Below are 20797 nucleotides of genomic sequence, written 5' to 3'. Positions count from 1 at the left end.
CCGACAAAAGTAATATTATTACAGTAACAGGGAAGGGGAAGGTGGGGCCCTTGAAAAAGCTGGAGAAGAACCCAAAGTTTCACAGGGCGTTCAGTCAACTCGGTGACAACTGGAATGTCAAGCCTGAGGTGATGAAGCAGTTGGAGGCATTCACCTGTCTGATATATGGAGAGAGTCGTGAGTCTTCAGTGGACGTAGTCCGTGCCAAGTTGCTGCGCAAAATGGTGGGGCAGGACGATAAACTCACTGCCAAGTCTAAGGTTGACCTTGCTCGCCTTCCTCCATGCTATGATGCTCTGAAGCCGCACGTCCAACGTGTGAACCATCGCGTCGCCTTGTACAAGCGAGCTGATGAATCAATTTTAGAAAAACCAAACCCCTATGATGAGGAGCAGGGATGGATGAGGACTGATGGAGTGTTGAGACCGGTGTGGTCCTGTGGTCCTGTCCTGCCAACCTCCCTGGTTGATCTCCTGGACACGACAGAGCGTGAACAGGAAGACGAAGAGGAAGAGGAATTTGACTCTGATGATAGCATTGAAAACGATGATTCAGATTGAGTATTAATCAGATAGTGGAGAGCCAAACCTTGACTGCTTATCTGGAATGGGAAAGAGTAGTCACATCAATACTTATATTATGATGTTTGACCCTTGCTGTAGGCTAGTACAAAACAAATAAATATTGGTTAAATACACAACATCTGTCTAGACACCTTATGTGTTCACTGTACTGCAATATTGGCGTCTCTAAATTTGCATAGCATGCCACAGATACATGTGATCACTTTGGGAATAGTTTTATTGTGATCTTTGACCATCAAAACATGGGTCTAGACACATTATTTGTTCATTTATCTGCAATATTGGCTGAGATAGAGTGAAAAGTGTGAAAATTCCGTTTTTGGTAATGGTGACACTAATTTGCATAAAAAATACATGTGGGACATCCAGACAACATTTTAACATAGCTCATCATTTTCTACATACTTTTTACACTTAGGAAACACTGATTATAAGAATATTTCTCTGTCGGTGCAAAATACATCGTTCTTGGTACAAGACTAAAATGCTATTTTCTTGTAATGGCGGCACTAATTGGCATAATAGCATGCCACAGACACATGTGATTACTTTAAGAATAGTTTTATTGTGTTTCTTGACCCTCAAAACATGGATCTGGATACCTTATTTGTTCTTTTATCTGCAATAATGGCTGAGATATAGTGAAAGGTGTAAAAAGAGTGAAACTCGATTTTTAGGGTAAATAAACACTAATTTGGGAAACAAATATACGTGGGACAATTTTTCAACTTTTTAACATAGCTAATTGTTTTCTACACCATTTTTTCAATCTAGAAAATCTGATTAAAAGTATATTTCAGGGGGGTGCATGATACCCCCTTCTACCCACTCAACTTAATAGAAGAATGAGAAGATAAGCACTATATTGCATTAGTAAAAGTAAAACCTTGTCTGGAATTATTTCTGATTACAATAGACGACATGGTAACGAATGCTATCTTTGTCTTTTGTCCTCAGGGACAATACAGGTTTTCATTCCGATTCATTGCACAGTTCTCTGTATATTTACAAATCGTATAGCACAGTGCAAGAACACACATATTAGAGCCGTCATTTAATGTGCATTTGCTTTTGTGTAGTCATTAGGTGAGTGCCACTGTTTCAACATGTGTATTTGTACCTGGGGGTATGATCTAATCTTATCTTCCGTGCAGAGTCCACAGGTGTAAGCCCAGGTCAGGGCCTTCATTCAGAGGAGCTCAGCACTAAGATTCTCTCTCTGTGTGGAGCCGTAAACAATGTCTGCACACATGCCATTCTTCTGTGTAAAATAATGGGAACATGTAATGAGTATGGTGTCACAAAAGAACAGTTGCTATCTTAGCGTTTCTCAGACAATGGGAGTAGATGCCATACACATATAACCGCACAAAGTTGCACACGTTTTCAGTCCAGTCAGTGCAGTCCATGCTCATCTCAGAGAAATATATACATTTTGAAAAAAGCACACTACATTGTAAGCTGACTGACAAAGTGTCAAATAGTTACAGTATATTTACAATTTTTGATATTTTCTAATGGATACTGTTAGTAGTTGGTGGTGATAGGAAAACACTGCACATCAACAAATCAAGCCAACACGACTTGCTGCTGCTCATGTGGGGGTTAATGACGGATGCAAACACAATGGGCCTTTTCCACATTTCTATCACTCAACAGATCAGAGGGAACTGCTGATGGCAGCAGGCCTCATAGAGATCCTTTGAACAAACCACAATGTACACACTCTGGTGTACAAAAAGCTAATAAATGATCAAGCTGATGTACTTCATATCTGCCAGTTAATGTTCCTACAAACATAATGAAAAAGTGATATAATTAATATAGAAATGATTTGTTTTGAAATGATTCTCATTTCCCACAACATCTTTTTTTTAATAAGATTTAAACATAATCATTATCATGTAGCCTTTAGGTGGTACTGAGAGGGCATCTGGATGGTTGATGTGCCTATTTTACTTGTAGGCTAAACAATGTATAACTATGTTCATAGTTAACATTTTCACAAGTCCATTTATTTGTCGAAATATTTATTTTTCCCTTTCCTTTCATTTATATCTATTTTCCCCTGCAACATATTTTTCAATCCCAAACATTTAGCCTCTTTCAATGTAACAAAACTGAAAACAAAATGCTTGAATGCATTTTTGTTTTACTTAAGGATGATATGGTTAATCAATTGTTAAAAATACAAAAAAGGTTTGGATGTTAACAAAAGTACAACACAATTTGAGTTCTGACCATGGTTCTGACTCATGTGGCCCTACTCCAGTCCTCTTCCGTACGAACCGAACAATTGTGATCACGTATCCACAGTCATCCTTTAAATTAAAACACAAACATTGCTGTCTACTTGAAAATAAATAAATAAATATTTATTCTACATTTATTTCCCCCTGTCTTTCAATGGTGCAGACTCGCGAACGTGCGCTGTCAATTGCTTTGCACGTGAACGCGCCCCTGTCGACCCTCCTCTTCCGCGTGCGTCCCGGGGAGCTCCCATTTCCCTCCTTGGCTCGTGCTGCCTTTTAAAGCAAACGGACACAGTAGGCCATCCCCCAGTCGGCCAGAGGACGGGACACGGTGAGGAGTTGCTGTGTTGCTCATTCTACCCCATATCCTGTCGCTACCCCCATTGTCCTTGTAGTTTAGTTGCCTTTGTATTAGTTCGTTTACACAGTTCTCCAGCTTCAGTCATGTATCGGTGTTTCGGGGAGCTGCTGAGCCGCTCTGCGGGCAGTGCCCTGGCCTCGGGGTGCGTTGACTCCGCTCTCCCGGTGTCCTCGTCCCTGATGCGGGTCCGTCGTTACGCCGACGCGGCAGACAAGCCCGACGACCCCAACTTCTTCCGGATGGTCGAAGGATTCTTCGACCGCGGAGCCAGCATCGTCGAAGACAAGCTGGTGGAGGACTTGAGGACCAAGGAGACCCCCGAGCAGAAGAAGAAACGTGTTGCGGGTATCCTGCGCATCATCAAGCCATGCAACCACGTCCTGAGCGTGAATTTCCCCATCAAGAGGGATAACGGAGAGTGGGAGGTGATTGAGGGGTACCGCGCCCAGCACAGCCAGCACAGGACTCCCTGCAAAGGGGGTAAGTATTGTGCCAACCCAACCCGACCTGTGTCAGCTAGCTTTAGCCAGCCACTTCTTTAGCCAGCAATCCTTAGCAGCACAAGTAGCTAGTTGAAAGTATCACAAATCAAAGCAGCTACTGTCAACAGCTGCCTTGTTTTTTCAGCGTCTGCTGAGTCGTTAGTTTGGTTTCCTGTGCTTATAGCTGCGTACTGCTTGCGTGAGACTTTTTGTGCAGATTACAGTGACCTTCCTGCTTAACCAGAAGTTACAGTTACAGTAGTTTCTTAGCTTTCAAGCTAGCAGTCAAACTGAAGAAGCCCCGATACTTTGTAGGCAGTTGTGATCTTAAATCTAGCCCATCATTCTCACGATCAAGTGATTACATCTGGATCAAACTGGATAGATTCACCAGTTTGTTTCTTCTCTTACTTCTTCTCTTACTGATCTAGCCTACTCTTATTCCAATGCGTGTGTGTCAGATGTATGATGTAATGGAGGGGCCCGCTTTGAAGGCATCAGGTGTGTCATTGAGCTTGCCAGGCCTTGACCATACATGTGCTGCAAAAACGCTTTTATGTCTGTTCATTCATACTCATGGGTTTACAGCAGGGCAAATGCACACAATGTGGTTCTTCTCACTCATTATGTAGTCTTATACTGACATTCACTGTTTAAACCTGCTTTATGTGCAATGTGACAACCTTGGGGAGAGTGACATAGGTTCAAGGTTCAAAGCATATAGGCATTATGGGCTGCTGCTGCAGTGCACTCTGGGTTATTTGTGAATAGAGGGGGATATGATGTGGGCTATAGGAAGACAGGGGCTGTGAGAGCTGGGGAGGGGGTGGTTATGTTTCCAGGCACTCCTATTTGTCAGCTGTTTGACAGGTGGGGGAGGGTGCTGTGCAGAGGAGGCTTTCTTGGTAGAAAGAGACATGCCATTCAGTCAAAGGGCATGTTTGAATTGTGCGGGGCAGACATTTGCGTGCTATTAACATGACACCCTTCTTTTGTACCTGCTTGACGTAGCCATTGCAGACCTAATTCGGAGAGACACTGTGCCGTATACACATTCATTTAATACAAATGGAATACAAATGTAGTTGGAGTGCATTTTTCAAAGTACCCAAACAAAATATCTATTACAGATTTTTCCCCGAAACCACTTTAAAGTAATGGAGCAATTTAACCATTTATGAAATCACAAGGCAGTCCAGCTAGTTGTCAGTGAAGGACCACTCAGAGAAGCCATTTTGTAAAATCAATAACAATAAGTGTCTCTATCCACCTTTTTAAAGCCTGACCAGAGCACAGAATCACCGCAATCCAAACTCCATCTTGGTATTAACAGTCTTTATTATTCTTAGTAATATTACATATCTTTATCCCTCTCATGTTGTCCAATCCAGATTGAAGATACCCTTAAAAGTAGTCACAAATCACAGCAAGTGTGCACTTTGGTTCATAAGATTAAGTAGGAACAATATCAGTCTGATTATTGGAGGGGCCTATTAACATTTGATTGGACTCTATGCCAAACTCCTGTTATCGGGGTGGGAGTAAGGGCAGTTATTCTTCAGTGGGATAATCATTGATATAGTGCATAGACCCTTGGCCATGTTCAGATCAAAGTGCAAAGTGCAAAAGCTGTTTGTGCATGGGTTGCTCATACACCCCCTTTGCAGAGCAACACAGCAGCTCTCTTCTAACTACTGAATACATTTTGAAACATCATGATGTGTCTATGCATGCAACGTCATCCTCACAATCCTAGAATATAGTTTCTGGAAAGTTGCTATATTTGTAAATAGTTCAAGTCCGCACAGAATAATTGAAGCAGTAGTTTAATTCAAACAATCTGTTGCTCAAGCAAAAAGCCCAACATGTTTTACGCAGGAGTCTAGATATTTGACATGCTTCGGAGCAAGAGCGCTGCTGTGTCTGGCCTTCTAGCCAGACTGTTGTAATGAAACCGCCCTGACTTCAGCGTGGGCTCAGTTTATTTTCATAAAATCTGTCCTCTATTTCAAAGGAATGTGTTTACAGTTATGTTTTTGGGCTGGTTGCTGTGGTGACCCAGGTCTCCCTTGAAAAAGAGATCATTGATTTCAATGGGATTTTACCTGGATAAATAAAGGTTTTGAATTGAATTGGTGAGCTGTTGGATGGTTAGTCAGCCAGGCTTTTCTCCTTGTTTGAATGTTATCAGTAAGCCCGATTGTCTTGTGTGGGCCCTGGGGTAGCTCAGCTGATTTAGGATGAATGGAAAAAAAGAGGGGAAACGATGCAGCACTCCTTAAAGATCAAGCTTTGTTTAGCAAGGTTTGATCTTCTATCTGAAACCACACAAATGGAATTCACTGGCACTTAAAGTTGACATCATAAAGGGTGCAGGCATTTACTTATGCTTCCGAAGTGTTTGCTTTTAGCCATACACATTGAAAACAAGACAACCCTTTGGAGAGTGCAGCCCTCCATTAAGGCCCTTTTCAAAAATGTAATGTTGGTGGAGGGAATGACGCACACAGTGCCTTTGTCCCCTGGAAGGAAAATCTGCCGTCTCCTCCTTGTGCTGCTTGCCCTTGGGGTTTCTCCGTGGAAGCTAACTCTCAATGAGCTATATTTGGTACAGTCGGACAGTAAGATACAGCAGTGTGGTATTCTGGCAGCCTGGCTGTATGGTCTCATATAACGCTGCAGCACACCGGCTGACTCACACATGTTACCGTGGTGACCGTAGTAAACCCCATACAACAGGAAGGAATGACTGTAATGGGGGTGGGGGTCAGAATGGAGGGCTGTGATTGGTTGTTGCGTTCCACCCGCCCATCTCTGCTACCGTGACTGCAAGCATCAATCTGTGATCTGCAACCTATGTGGTCTTGTGTGGTTATGGAGAATAAAATAAGAAACATTAAACCTTTATTAATGCCTTTAGTGAAATTCAGGTGTCATAGCAACAGCAGTTATAAGATGTAGCTATTACTGGTCCAATCCAGTTCCAACAGCGGTCGATTGCTGCTATTTATTTCCCTTTTCTGTTGTTGAGTTGCACATGCAGTGGAGATAGTTTCAGTGAGGGCAAATGATTTCCCCATGTTGCAGTCTGATCACTTAATCGGTGTACAAGGCACTTGAGCTCATAAACCAGAATATAATAAAAGTACAGTACACATTCATTTTGGGTTAAAAAGATCTGTGTATTTTATCATTGAAAAATAGGATTAAATAAATGTCGTCCTGTTTTGTGTGTTTCTTCAGGTATCCGTTACAGTATGGATGTGTCTGTGGATGAGGTCAAAGCCCTTGCCTCTCTGATGACCTACAAGTGCGCCGTTGTTGGTAAGTATTAAAGCCTTACATAAAACGTCCTGCTGGTTATCCTTAACCCTGATCTCATATTAAAATGAATACCATTTGTCCAAATTATACTTTCTCCTACAAAATGAAGTTCCCATACAACTAAACTGCATTAGTGGCAGGAAATAGCTGTCATCTATTTAGCTTTCTCTTCCTACTGATTGCACATCATTAATTAGGGGTGTAACGGTTCACAGAAGTCACGGTTTGGTTCGTACCTCGGTTTGGGGGGTCACGGTTCGGTAAAACAAGAAAAAGCAAAAAAAAGTCCCAAATACATAATTCCAGGTTTGTTGTTATTTATTTTTGAACAGTAGTGCAAGTTTCAGTTTCAAAATAAGGAACTCTGACATTTTGAATAATGAACTGTATTAAACAGTTAAAAACAAACCACAAACCGTACCACACACACTCAGATGGCCATATTATCTATAATGGCTGATGTCAAACAAAAAGAATGTCTTGAAAATATTACATCATAAATAATAAGAAAGTGTTTCAAGAGCGCAAAGTCGTTGAAAAACATATGCCAAAAGCTTCCGTTATTTATTTTTGGTCTCTCGGCTTTCATGTCTATTGGCTTCTTAAAAACAGCGGGATCAGCTGTTGAACTGCTGTTGTCTTTTGCCGGGCTCCGGTGATTGGCAAATCTGGGTGATGCCTTCTGATGTGATTCTGCATGTTTGGCGTGTGTTTCTATTAGCATACCGCACCGCTATTGAACAACGCCGACACACCGTCCTCGTCCGATCCACCACTCGCACACTTCATCGTTATTGTAGTCCACAGGGAACCCGAAATGTTCCCACACAGCTGATTTAAAAGAAGCAGGTGGGTTCTAGCTCCTGTGTGTTATCTGAAATCGCCATACTAACTTTTCTTCTTCTTGTATTTAGTTCGTTTTGTTGTTGTGTTTCTTCTTATTCTTCATTTGTTGTTTAAGGGCGGCTGGCAAACAGCTTTTAGGCACAATACCGCCCCCTGGATTATAAATAGTGTAGTGGATACTGCCCTGAAGGACAGACTTTTTTCCCACTCGTAAAAAAAAGGCGTATTCGTTGTGTGACTGCATGTGCCGAACCGTGACGTCCGAACCGTAACGGTACGGGACGAATACGGATACCGTTACACCCCTATCATTAATACATTAGATTGAACATGGGTCATCTAAATGTGTACGTGTTGTGCGTAAGCATGTAAATGTTCCGGTTGTTTTTAAGCTGCGTTACTCTCTTCCAGATGTGCCATTTGGGGGAGCCAAAGCTGGAGTCAAGATCAACACCAAGAATTACTCTGTAAGCCATCTAATGTCATCCTCCTCCCCCACACCCGCATGCCCATATAGAGGCACGCGCATGTTTAACTGTATGCTGTTATATGCATAGCAACGCAGCAAAACATAAGCTGGCAGTCTTTGGAGTGGTATCAGAGTTCCTGTCCGTTTCTTACACACAAATAAACAAACAAACAAACAAACACAAATGATGATTCAATCCCACTGGAATGTAAAGCCTTATCGTCTCATTCTGTTGATTAATAAGAAGAATGATTAAATAGAGATTTAAATGTGAAGAGTTAGGCAACACAAGAAGCTTGTTCACATGCAATTGTTGAAGAAGATACTCCAATGTGTCTTTAGATACACAGATCTATGGGTTACATTTTCTTCAATTTACTAATGGTGCCTGTCCTGCCTTTTTATTGGATTATGGACAGGGATGCTAGTGCATGTATTAATGGATAATGTAAGGGTACAGACATTAAGGTATGTGGCTGTGGATTGGAAACCACTCAACCAAAAATATTTTGTCAAAATGCCTATAGCATCTTTTCAAAAGCTGAAGGATAACTATTGCTTTACTTTGAATCCACTTGGTATTTTGTGTAGCCTATTTCTTGTTGCCTAACATCCTCAATTGTCTCATTACACTGCAATCAACATGTTTTATGGATACTGTGTCTTGTCTGTCACAGGATAATGAGCTGGAGAAGATTACCAGGAGATTCACTATCGAGCTGGCCAAGAAGGGGTTCATTGGTGAGTGTTTATGTGTGAGCTTGTTTTACTGTTATAGTTATTAATCTAGCCATTTTAGAAGTAAACATTTCCTGTCATCTAGCGCTGTTTACTCAGGTCGTGGTAGCTCAAGGTGTGCCTGTGTCAACTGACAAGGGGGACCATTAAAACACGGGAAAAAAAATCCTGGAATGAAGATTATGTTGGGGAATAATTTTCCCTGCATGTCCTCCTTCGTCCTCTGACGCAGCTGACCAGCCTCGAGCAGCCGTTATCTCCCATAAGGAGGGGCTGCCCTAGCATATTGTTGTTGTCAGCAATTTATGACCGGGCAACTCTCGGTCAGAGATGGTTATTGTTATGGGACACCTGGTGTAGATGACCACGAGCCATAAGTGACAACAAATGTGATTCAGTGTCCCTCAGCTGTTTAGTCTATCTATTGCACAATGTTGATTATCCTCTGAGAACTAGCTAAATACATGGCTCTGGCTCAGGGGTAGAGTTCTTCAGAATTGATCCCGTGACATGTCTTGTGAATTCTCCGACCGAAGCTCCAAATAAACCGTCCGTGTTTGCCATCAGAGCTCCAGCTCTCCTCGTGTCTCTTTGAGTCCTGACTCCCATTGCTTCAGAAGTTTCCCCCACAGATTATACTTTTTTTTATTAGCTTTTCTTTTTTTAATGCTCAATGTCTTTCATTTTTTGTAAAGCACTTTGAATTGCCTTGCGTTGAAAAGTGCTATATAAATAAACTTGCCTTGAGCCTGATATGTACAGGCATCATGCCACTTCGGCTGAGGAACATATCTTACAGAAATGACCTATTTTTTTTTTTTATCTTTTAGGTTTCTCAAAACATTTGTTGTATTAGTTGTAACTATGTTTAGAATGCCACACATACAGTAAGCATACACAGGTTCAGCAGGTCACTATACAACCAGTTTATTCATCGCTGTGCTCTCCATGCATGTTAGTGCTAAAAATACAAGATGATCCACTCAACATACAAGCAATGAAATACACCATCAAAAGAAGTTGCTTAGAAATGTTTATAATGTGTTCTGGTCAAAGACAGATATGAAACTGTCTGTTAACCTGCAGGCGTGTAGACGGCAGTAGTTGTGTCATTAGTGGTTTTATACAAGTGCCTTCCTTCGTGTATTTGTACACATCCTGAAGGCAAAGCAGCACCCACTGCACACATCACTGCCCTGTTCTGTCACTGTGAGTGTAACGGGGCACAGTCCCATCCCCCACCTCTCTGCATCCATGCTTTTAGACGTTCCAGAATACATATGCAGTGTGTGTGTGTACACTTGTGTGATGCTCATTCAAACTTGAGCAGAGGTACCCATTTATCAAGACTGAAACGTGCACAGTGACTGCCGTGCTTGATTAATTCTCCTTCTTCCCTTTCTGCCTTCACCAGGACCTGGCATCGATGTCCCTGCCCCCGACATGAGCACAGGAGAGAGGGAAATGTCCTGGATCGCCGACACATACGCCAACACCATTGCACACACTGTGAGTTCTGTGAGGCAAACGCAACCAATCTGTATAACATGGCCGGTTTTCAGTAGGATTATTGAGAAGGCCAAATGAAAGGAAGGCATGAGTCACGTATAAACCATGAGCAGTGGTTTCCTGCCTCTCCCTTCCCAGCCGACCGCTGAGACATTCCTCTTCTCTTTAAAGCAGCTCTGCAAACTGAGGCCTCTGTGTGTTTGTGTTATCAGCCAATCATTCTCGTGTGGAAACCTGTCAAACGGGGCCTATTTGACTAAAGATGGAAAATATTGACCTACGTGTGTTCATGTTAATCATCACTGTTGTAGGTTCAATCTGAATAGGCAACAATTACAAAAGCTAAATAATGGCTTGGACTTCAGCCATCTTGTAGTCTAGGAAATTGTAATGGTGAGCTAAGGAAAGCCATCTGCAGTGTTTGGACAAGTGATTTGTAGAACTCACAGGATTAGTCAATGAACAATAAGGTATTTGTTAAAGAATGTATTGTTTGGTGATATCTGTTATCCTGCAAAACATGTTTGGTGATGCCATCTTCTCCAGTGTGAGGATGTCTTGCTGTAGGGTAATTTCATGCAGTACAACTAATGGCCTTAATTGATTTATCTTCAAAAAGTAGCATATTTTCTGTTGAATTAATGTTAGTGCTGGTTTTCCAGCTTCTATTGCTTATATAGTTGCACTTTTAAGCCTCATTGGAGACATTATGGCTTGAAGAATAGTCAATGGTGTTTTCACTCTGCCATTTGAACGTATATGTGAGCTCTATGTAAGAGGAACCTACATGTATTGAACAATCTGCTGGTACATATTCTTCTTCAGTGTTTTTCACTCATATTTTCTGTGTGTTTGCAGGACATCAATGCCCACGCCTGCGTGACAGGAAAGCCCATCAGCCAGGGAGGAATCCACGGTCGTATCTCCGCCACTGGTCGTGGAGTTTTCCACGGCATTGAGAACTTCATGAATGAGGCGTCCTACATGAGCATGGTAGGCCTGACACCAGGCGTCCAGGATAAGACCTTCGTCATCCAGGTAAACACGCATGCATGGTTTGATCATAGTAGACGCATCTTACTTGAGAGGAAAGATGAGGCCCTCAATGTACTGCAGATATCTGCTTACAGGACTTATGTTCTCAAGTGAAATCATGATGAGGGGTTTTAGAGCCTCAATCAGAGCCATGCCATCTGTTATAGCTTGGCCCTGATCTCCTCACCAAGCACACAGCAGGGAAGTATTTACGAAAAATGAGACACTGGGACCTATTATGAGACTTTAAACATTACAATCATGGAAAGATTTAAGCTGTTCATCTTTAAGCAGGAAAGAGTGTCTGTCGGCAAAAATGAAAAGCACTATTCTCCTTTTCAGCAGTTTCACTTCCATTTACACATGGTGCTCACGTGTCATGGAAACACTCACACAGTCACACACTCAAACTTATACACACTTATGCCAACACAGACACGGGTCGAAAACACCTACTCACTGACCTCTGCTGCTTTCCTACAAAGTTTTCTCTAATTACTGCTCTTTTACGACGAAAATGTAATCCGTTATTCTTAATTCACAAATCTTCATGTAGACAATTCAGACACATCCTCATAGGATTCAATATCCTTTACTAGCTCTACAGAGAATTTCAAGAGACTTAGAGAGAAACTAAGACATGTATTGGAAGGGGATGATGTTTGTTGAGGGATGAGAAGGGCGTCATTGAAGAGGTGGTGACAGCAGCTGAACCATGACGTGGATGTTGAACAAAACTAATCCCTCTGTGTGAGTGTGTGAGTGTGTGAGGATTACATTGTGCTGGGATTAGATTTTCTTAGAGATTTGAGTGAGAGCGGGCAGATGGATCCCTAGTGTGGTATCAAGATCAAAACTGGGGATTATTTTATCTCCTATCACACTTTATTTAAAAAAGATCAGCTGTGAACTCTTAGTGTCCTTCAGTTCTGTTAGATCTGTGCCGGCAGTGTGATATGGCGATACTGCATTCACTATTAGACTATAGGAATTGAGGAAACCACAGGCAGAGCTCGGCACTGCTGTACAGACTTTCCTTTTCTATGTGCTTTCTTTTAAACCTCTAGTTTTTTTCATTCTCAGTATGGATAGTTATATTAGTTTGTATTAAGCATATTGTGCGTTCCTACTATATAGTATGCAGACACAATAACTTCAGAGTACGAGACATGAGTCTACTGGACATCCTCAACTGCCCCAAAGTGCAATGCAACCCAAGAGACAGCCTTATAGCAGACGGATAAAATAATTACCTGCTGAAATAAAATAATTGTGATCGATGGCAAGTGAGATCAAGGTACAGTAGAGGAAAAACGTGGGAACGCACATAAACTGTATAATGTACTGTAGAAAACATATGAAATAGCACAAAAATAATAAAAAATATTACATTAAGTGTGAGCTGTCTGTATATTTACATTTGTGATTAATTATTTTTGTTAACAGTACAGTAACTCGGACTGCTAACAACATCATTATTGATGTAGTCATATGATGGATGCATGCAGAGAGGACGTACTGCGTCAGTTTACCACAGTGTGAGCAGTCTGCTAGTAATGGCTGGGTAATGCAGAACATACTGAGTATCGATTCTGCAGTATGTTTAGACTTAGATTTTAAACACAGCCTCAGATCATTGTGGGTTAGGGTTTTAAACAGTGATTTGACTGCGTTATGGTAATTGTGTGTTTACAAGAGCTTGGCATTAGCAATTATGTATCATGATAAAATAAATGTCATGTATTTACAAACATATTGAACGTAAACAGGAAACAGAAAATGTTCTCCAGACTCCGCCTATTCTGTCCATCTGTGCTTATTTGTTTAAGTCTCAATTCCTCGCCCATATTTGCAGAAAATATTTTAAACAAATTGTACCTGTGTGAGGCCTTACTTCAGTTAGATGATGATGTCATAACTACAGTTGGCCACATGGTGGCACCAGAGTGCATGTCACCGCACCTTATCAGTTCATGGTTGGTTGAAAAGTGGTATAACAATAAATGTTACTATTGGTGGTATTTAATGAGTAAAAAGTGATGATCATAGCGATGTTGGACCATGATGTTATTAACCTGCTGTAACTGTTTCACAGGGCTTTGGTAATGTGGGTCTTCACTCCATGAGGTACCTGCACAGGTTTGGGGCTAAGTGTGTGGGCATCGGTGAGATTGATGGAGCCATCTACAACGCTGATGGCATCGACCCCAAAGCGCTGGAGGAATACAAACTGGTACCAGCACAACTGCCTTCCCCTCACTTCTGTCTGCTTTATCCTTCTTGTCACTTTTCCCCTCTGTTTTCTCTTACTAAAATAATCAAGTCATTGCCTTTATCGGACTTATTTAATTCTTACCTTACATCTCAGTCAGATGATTTTCTTCTCCTGGAAATACACTTTTTTTCCAACATTTTACCCAAACAGTGAAATATTCACAAATATTCATGTGTCCGTCTCTTTACTTTCTGCAGCAAAATGGCACCATTGTGGGCTTCCCAGGAGCCAAACCCTATGAAGGGAGCATTTTGGAAGCCGACTGCGACATCCTGATCCCTGCCGCCGGAGAAAAGCAGCTCACACGTAACAACGCCCGAAGGATCAAGGCCAAGGTAAACCCTCACTTTTGATTTACCCAAGGTGCTTTGCGTAAAGTTGGTGTTTGACTCCACACGAGTAAGGACAGGGAGACTTTGTTGCAGTCATGAACAGTGCGTGTTGTATTTCTTGTCTTTTCAGATCATTGCTGAAGGTGCCAATGGTCCCACCACCCCAGATGCTGACAAGATCTTCCTGGAGAACAACGTCATGGTTATTCCTGTAAGCGCACACACACACAATTAAAATAAAATGTGCTCAAACCACACAAATCCAGCGCTGATGGAGCAGATGAACTGAATTTGTGTTGTGCTGAACTCTTAATTAATTACACCTAGGATGTTTTAACTTTTTAAGATGGATTATTTCTTAATCATTATTATTTCGTCATGACGGCCCGTCCACACGGCGGCGTGCGTTGAAGCTTCAACGCTTCTTCCCATTCACTTTCAATCGGGTGACGTCACGCTTTTCCGAACTGCATTGTGGTTCCGTCGCTTCGCTTTGCTCGCGTTGCTCGCGTTGCTCGCGTTGCTCGCGTTGCTCGCGTTGCTCGCTTCAAAAGTGGAGAAAAGTTCAACTTTTGAAGCTTCGATGGAAGCGTCAGCCAATCAAACTGCGTGCTTTTGTATCCGGGGCGGGAGATTCATGTGATTGGTTGTTGGTCGAGTTTCAGACACGCCCACCGGCAAGCTTCAACGCACGCCGCCGTGTGGACGCTGCGTGAATATTTTGTTAAACAGCACAAAATACACAATGTCATATTTTTATAAATATAATATATAAACCATAAAGGGGAAATGTCAACAATAAACAAGCTTTTATTTTGTAAGTAACAGATTTTTCTAATAATTTCACAAAAGCATTTCATTTTCAGTTTATTAGAGTAATCATTTCCTTCCCATATCTATATTTAAAATCAGTGCAGGGTAAATGTTGTAATAATTCAACCCACAGGGAAGTGAGGACCAAACAGGCTAAAGACTTTGTTTCCTCCTGCAGGACATGTACCTGAATGCTGGCGGTGTGACAGTGTCTTACTTCGAGTGGCTGAAGAATCTCAACCATGTCAGCTATGGAAGACTGACCTTCAAATATGAGAGGGACTCCAACTACCACCTGCTCAGTGAGTACAAGACTGCTCCTCACCTCCTCCATGGCCTGCAGTGTCATAACACTCAGAGGATACGTTACCAATACACCTCAAGCTTAGAAAACTGTTATAATGACCCATCTAAGCAATATTTTTCGGTTATTCGGGTTGGGTTGAGTGGGCTCATTCTCAAACGTACCATTTCTGCTGATAAGTCGTGTGACTTGGCCTCTCGTTTTATTAGTTGAAAATCTCGATCAAACTCCTCCCTTAGTTGTTTGCCATCTACAACAACCTTTAACTTAGGATGTGTGCTAAAGCGAACAAGGTTAAATGTTTGCCCATTCTTTTTTTCATTAAAGAGTGTCTTTATAATAATTTAAAGGACAATTAGATATATTCTTACTGAATCGGTGCTGGCTCAGGCGCTGTCGGTGATGTTGCTCTGTTATTTCGGCGTAAGCTGGTGTCAGCTGATGTGATCTCTCTCCAAGAGTAACGATGGCTGGGGGAACCTTGTTTCATACTCTCTCTTGATCACAAGCAGCCAATCATACAGTGGCTTTTCCACTTTCACTTGTGTAACTTGATGAACCCTGGTATTTGTTATCGACTCAGAAACAAAAGATATGTCTTTATTTTTCTAATGTTTCTCTTTGTTCCCTTCTAGTGTCTGTGCAGGAAAGTTTGGAGAGGAAGTTTGGCAAGCAGGGGGGGCCCATCCCTGTCGTACCTACTGCTGACTTCCAGGCCAGAGTTGCTGTGAGTATCGTCTGCTAACACACACTTTAAAAAGATATCTATAACAAACGTGTTTTTTTTCTAATATGTTGAAAACAATGCAGCTTTATAATACTTCATTAAAAATTGTATTTAAAATATTGAGTCTTTAACAAATATTGTGCCTTCTGCGATATCAAGTATTGTTGCAAAGTGTCTTGAACTTTTAGATTACTGACGGATAAATATTTGACCTTAACTGTATGACCAGTAGACTCCAATTGGCTTGAGTTATTCCTCTTATTGTCATGATACAACCAGGAATGCACCAATCTAATATTTGACTTGAGTGCTATCGGCCTATCGGCTGATAAAATGTAATTTGCCGACATTTATCTGTAACCAATTGCTAGAGACGACTCTGCCATGACTTCAGAGAGCAACTGGTGCTGATCATGTGTATGGTTTACAAATAAAAATGAAAGTGCATTGGTGCAAACCCCTTCCCCATGTCTACAGTACAGATTGTTGTTTAGTTGCTGTGAAATGAATACACATGCTGCGTCAAGCCTTTCCCTGTACTGTACATATCTCCCATTACCTATACAGGTTCTTAATGCCCATCACAAGTTACCAGAGCCAAGTTGGGACTGAATAAAATACAAAATGTGTATTGAATTGACATGTAAATACAAAAAGCATCTAGCAATCATGTAACCAAGGCTATTTCTTAATGAAAATAAAATGTTCTCTTTATTGACCAAGTGATTGCATACAGTTTGTTTATTGATGTCCTCCAAGAGATTGACGCTAACATTCATCTTTCCCTTGCAGGGTGCCTCGGAGAAGGATATTGTTCACTCTGGGTTGGCCTACACCATGGAGAGATCTGCCCGGGTAAGTGATCGTACAGGAAGTAACATGTTCCTGCCTGACGTGGCTCTGCGTTATAGTGCAGAGCCACTAAGTTATCTAGTATAATAAACAGATAGGAAACACGCCACTTGCATTAGTGCAGTGGTTCATGTCCCTCATCTCACTGTAAACCAAATACATTTCCATCAACTACAACAAAAACTGGGGAAATGTGTCGCATACCAGGGATGCAAACTTGTCACCTTTGGGCGAAATTCGCCGTTTTGAATCCAAAATAGGTTGTTTGTGTGATTCATGTAGATCTGCAATAAAAATATTTTTGGGGTATGGGGGGGTGTCTGGGACCCAGAGTAATCTGCGGCCGCGAGCTGTTATGTGCCATCATATACGCATGGTTAGAACGGGCCGTTCAGGTGTCAGAGCAGAGCGGCAGAGCGTGATGTGCACTGAGAAGTTTTTCTGTCGCAATATTATTTAATGAATCGTTGAGCTAGCTAACTAGCATACATTGTCACTATCTGCTAACGTTAGCTTTAGGCTTAGTTTTCTAATAGTTTTTTTCATAGGCTATAAACAGAGGTGGTATAAGTATAGATATTGTACTTGAGTAATAGAAGCACTCAGATCTTGTACTAGAGTAAAAGTAGAAGCACACAGATCTTGTACTAGAGTAAAAGTAGAAGTACTAAGATCTTTTACTTGAGTAAAAGTAGAAGTATTCCGATCTTGTACTTGAGTAAAAGTAGAAGTACCAGAGTGTAGGAATACTTGGTTACAGTAAAAGTCCTGCATTCAAAATGTTCCTCAATTAAAAGTAGAAAAGTATTATCATCAAAATATAGTGAAAGTAGCGACAGTAAAAGTAGTCACTGTGCAGATTGATCCATTTCAGAATAACATATCTGATATGTTTTATAATGATTGATCATTAGTGTTCTCAAAGCTGGTAAAGGTGCAGCTAGTTTGAATGACTTTGTATACTGCAGGGTAGCTTGTGAATTTACTCCAGATGGAACTAAAGTCTGATTTAACACTTGATTATATTTCACATCATTCATCCACATCTGTAGAGTAACTAAAGGGATTAAATACATGTAGTGGAGGAAAAGTACACCATGTACCTCTGAACTGTAGTGGAGGAACTCTGAACTGTAGAGGAGAAGAAGAACAAAATAGCAAAACATTGAAGTATCTCAAAATTGTACCCAAGTATAGTACTTGTTGAGTTGATGAATTTAGTTACTTTACACCACTGGCTATACAGATAAGCCAGACTAAGCCTTGAACAGAGGCATGGAAATACATTTTCAAAATGCTCAACAGTGCTGCCAAAATGATAAACTGACTGCTACACAATTAAAATAAATGCTTATATATTTCTATTAGATGTGACTCTTTAACGTTTGTTATTATTAACTGCTGCTTTACTTGTTCTGACGGCTAACATCATGTTATTCCTCATTTTAAAGCCGATATTCTGTGGGGTCGGGGGATCGGATCCTTGTCACCTTTTTCATACCTGATGAGTTTGCATCACTGCATACTTTCAAGAACATGACCTGCATGTTTCCTTTAACTTTTTTTTACTATGCAAATGAAATATTCAAGGTCAACTTTGCCTTAAACTTCACGTTTCACATAGAAAAATATACCAGGCTTTCCCACTAAGCCTTTGACTAATTTCAAGACTTTCATGTAAGCAACTTTGCAAGGATAGCTTGGATACAGGAGTAAAGGATGCAAATAAACATCACGCAAATAGACACAACAGCTCAAGTTTTGAGTGGTTTATTGTAATAATAATTACAGAGAAACAGTCGTCCGGTTAGCAAGAACATAGCATGCAACCAACAAATCGACACAACCGCTCAAGTTTCAATTTGTCATGCACACAAAAATTCCAGAAAAGCAGTAGTCCGTGTATAAAATATTCAATAAATACCTGTATCATGAATAAATGGTTTGATTTTGCATCAGGAGGCTGTTGGATCCTTTGAGTCAGCGCCAACAGACCTGTAGTAAACACTATTGCTACTGCTGGCCACAGTAGCTAGGCAACTGTCAACATTGACAAAACCTTAAATTGACTTTTTAATTGGTTAATCAATCCTTTTCTCATATCTGTTTCCAGATCATGTTAAATGATTAAAGTACTTTGCTAGGAATTGTTCTTGTATAAAGCTGGGCTAATAGACATTTGATAAACACAAAGTTGGCATTTCGAATCCTGACTTTGATTATTTAGAAATGTATAAGTATTTCATGTGGTCAAAAGTTGTACTGCTTGATACATGACCAGAGTTTTTTTCGACCAGATTTAAAGACTATAGACCAATGAGAACAATGTACAAAAACTCCCAAGTTTTTCCATAAATCAAGGTTTCACCTTATTTATTAAATGATTAAAAAGAATATAAAAGGTGCAAGGTGACTTCCTTGTTCTGACGGTGTTTAATTAAAGGAACGGTTTTCTGTGCTGGTAATTACCGTCAGCAAGAATAAGGTGACCAGTCCCCCTGAGGTTGTTGCTGATAGCCATCATAATAACACATGTCCTCCTCTGCCTTTCTAGCAAATCATGCGTACAGCAAGCAAGCACAACTTGGGCCTGGACATCAGGACGGCCGCCTACGTCAACGCCATCGAGAAGGTCTTCAAAGTCTACAACGAGGCAGGGCTTACCTTCACATAAATGGCCAATTCCGACCCTCAATTCCTCTCCCTGCCCTTACCCTCCTGCTATTGATCGCCCTCTCCTGCCTTCTTCCACCCTCTAAACAGCCTTCAGAACATATCATTGTTTACCGCTGCTTTTTGGCTCTTCTACACACACGCGGACACAGACCACGAGACACTGGCTAGCCTGCTATATACCTTGTGATCTTTGTGTTGCCATTATACTGTATCTGCATCTCTATTCAAACATTGCCCTGTTCTGTTTTTTTGCCTGAGTTTATATTAAGAAAAATCAGAAAGAGAGAGAAGTTGAAATGCTGATCCTCCCTCTACCCTCATATATAAACGATGATATTGTTGTATGGCAGCCATGTTCAGAGCGCCCATTTTGTGATGGCTGAGTGTAGGTGTGACCCTCGGATAACAGCACTACAGATGCCTTATTTCAGAGAGTTCGGCCCCTTAAAGTTAATTTCAATTATAAGGGATATACATTTAACTTAATATGAATAAAATAATAATTGTATTACTCTAGGTTTGTTGTCTCACTCTTCAGGTGTAAAGATTAGTAGTCAAGTTGCCAAGATTAAGATTCCCAACAAGATTTTTTTGTTATTTCATAGTTGGTGTTTTTACTGTTCGAGATTTGACAGATGCTCATCTCCCCTTTTTTCCTGTTCTCTCGTCGCTTTGTCTCGTATTAAAAGCCGCTTCTTCCCGACTCCTCCGCTAGCCTGGACAGGGGAGCAGGGAGGGCGAGGTGTTGCTGTGAGCGCCCATCCCCTGGTTGAATTCTCCTCAGTTTTAGCTGTCCAGGTCCTTGACAATGAAATTATTTTGGAGGAAATTACTTTATATTTTTGTTTTATTCATTTTTTTGGAAACCAATAAAATGTTCAGACAAAAGACATTGTGTTGCATCAATTTATTTCCCATAGGCCTACTATACTCGCATAAGCCGGGTGGATTGGAGAAGACATTAAAGGGGAGTGTGACTGAAAAGATCCTGCAAAAAGAAAAAACTCATTCATTCCTATGAGAGTTGCTCATTAGCGCATGATGATAAAATGGCCCAACTTTTGAGAGAGTGAAACGTCACAGATTACCCGGCATGCCTGAGAAGTACCCGTATGTGCGCTCATAGCGCATGCGCAACTTTAACCAACATGCTCGTTTACATCAAGCACGTCAATTTGCGTACACGTAACAGCACCGTGCGATCATGACAGCATGGTA

General features: G+C 41.1%; 1 protein-coding gene across 1 annotated transcript; it reads left to right on the top strand.

Moving 5' to 3' along the window:
• Positions 1–3094: 3094 nt before the first annotated feature.
• On the top strand, positions 3095–20469 carry glud1b (glutamate dehydrogenase 1b). Its single transcript, XM_034106894.2, has 13 exons — positions 3095–3677; positions 6923–7003; positions 8261–8316; positions 8996–9059; positions 10471–10565; positions 11424–11603; positions 13696–13833; positions 14073–14210; positions 14338–14418; positions 15199–15322; positions 15960–16051; positions 16844–16906; positions 19458–20469. Exons 1-13 carry the CDS (start codon positions 3281–3283, stop codon positions 19575–19577), a joined length of 1629 nt encoding a protein of 542 aa, XP_033962785.1. The 5' UTR covers positions 3095–3280; the 3' UTR covers positions 19578–20469.
• Positions 20470–20797: the final 328 nt, after the last annotated feature.

The sequence above is a fragment of the Pseudochaenichthys georgianus genome, chromosome 19 (assembly GCF_902827115.2).
Source record: "Pseudochaenichthys georgianus chromosome 19, fPseGeo1.2, whole genome shotgun sequence".
Taxonomy (NCBI): domain Eukaryota; kingdom Metazoa; phylum Chordata; class Actinopteri; order Perciformes; family Channichthyidae; genus Pseudochaenichthys; species Pseudochaenichthys georgianus.
Note: the sequence above shows the minus strand (reverse complement) of the source record. Positions and strands in the feature narration are given on the sequence as shown.

Bases quoted from the DNA above. Each gene is read 5' to 3' on its own strand.
- glud1b (XM_034106894.2), top strand. From the start codon at position 3,281: ATGTATCGGTGTTTCGGGGAGCTGCTGAGCCGCTCTGCGGGCAGTGCC. The intron at 8,317-8,995 runs GTAAGCCATCTA...TGTCTGTCACAG, and splicing joins TCAACACCAAGAATTACTCT to GATAATGAGCTGGAGAAGAT. The intron at 13,834-14,072 runs GTACCAGCACAA...TACTTTCTGCAG, and splicing joins CGCTGGAGGAATACAAACTG to CAAAATGGCACCATTGTGGG.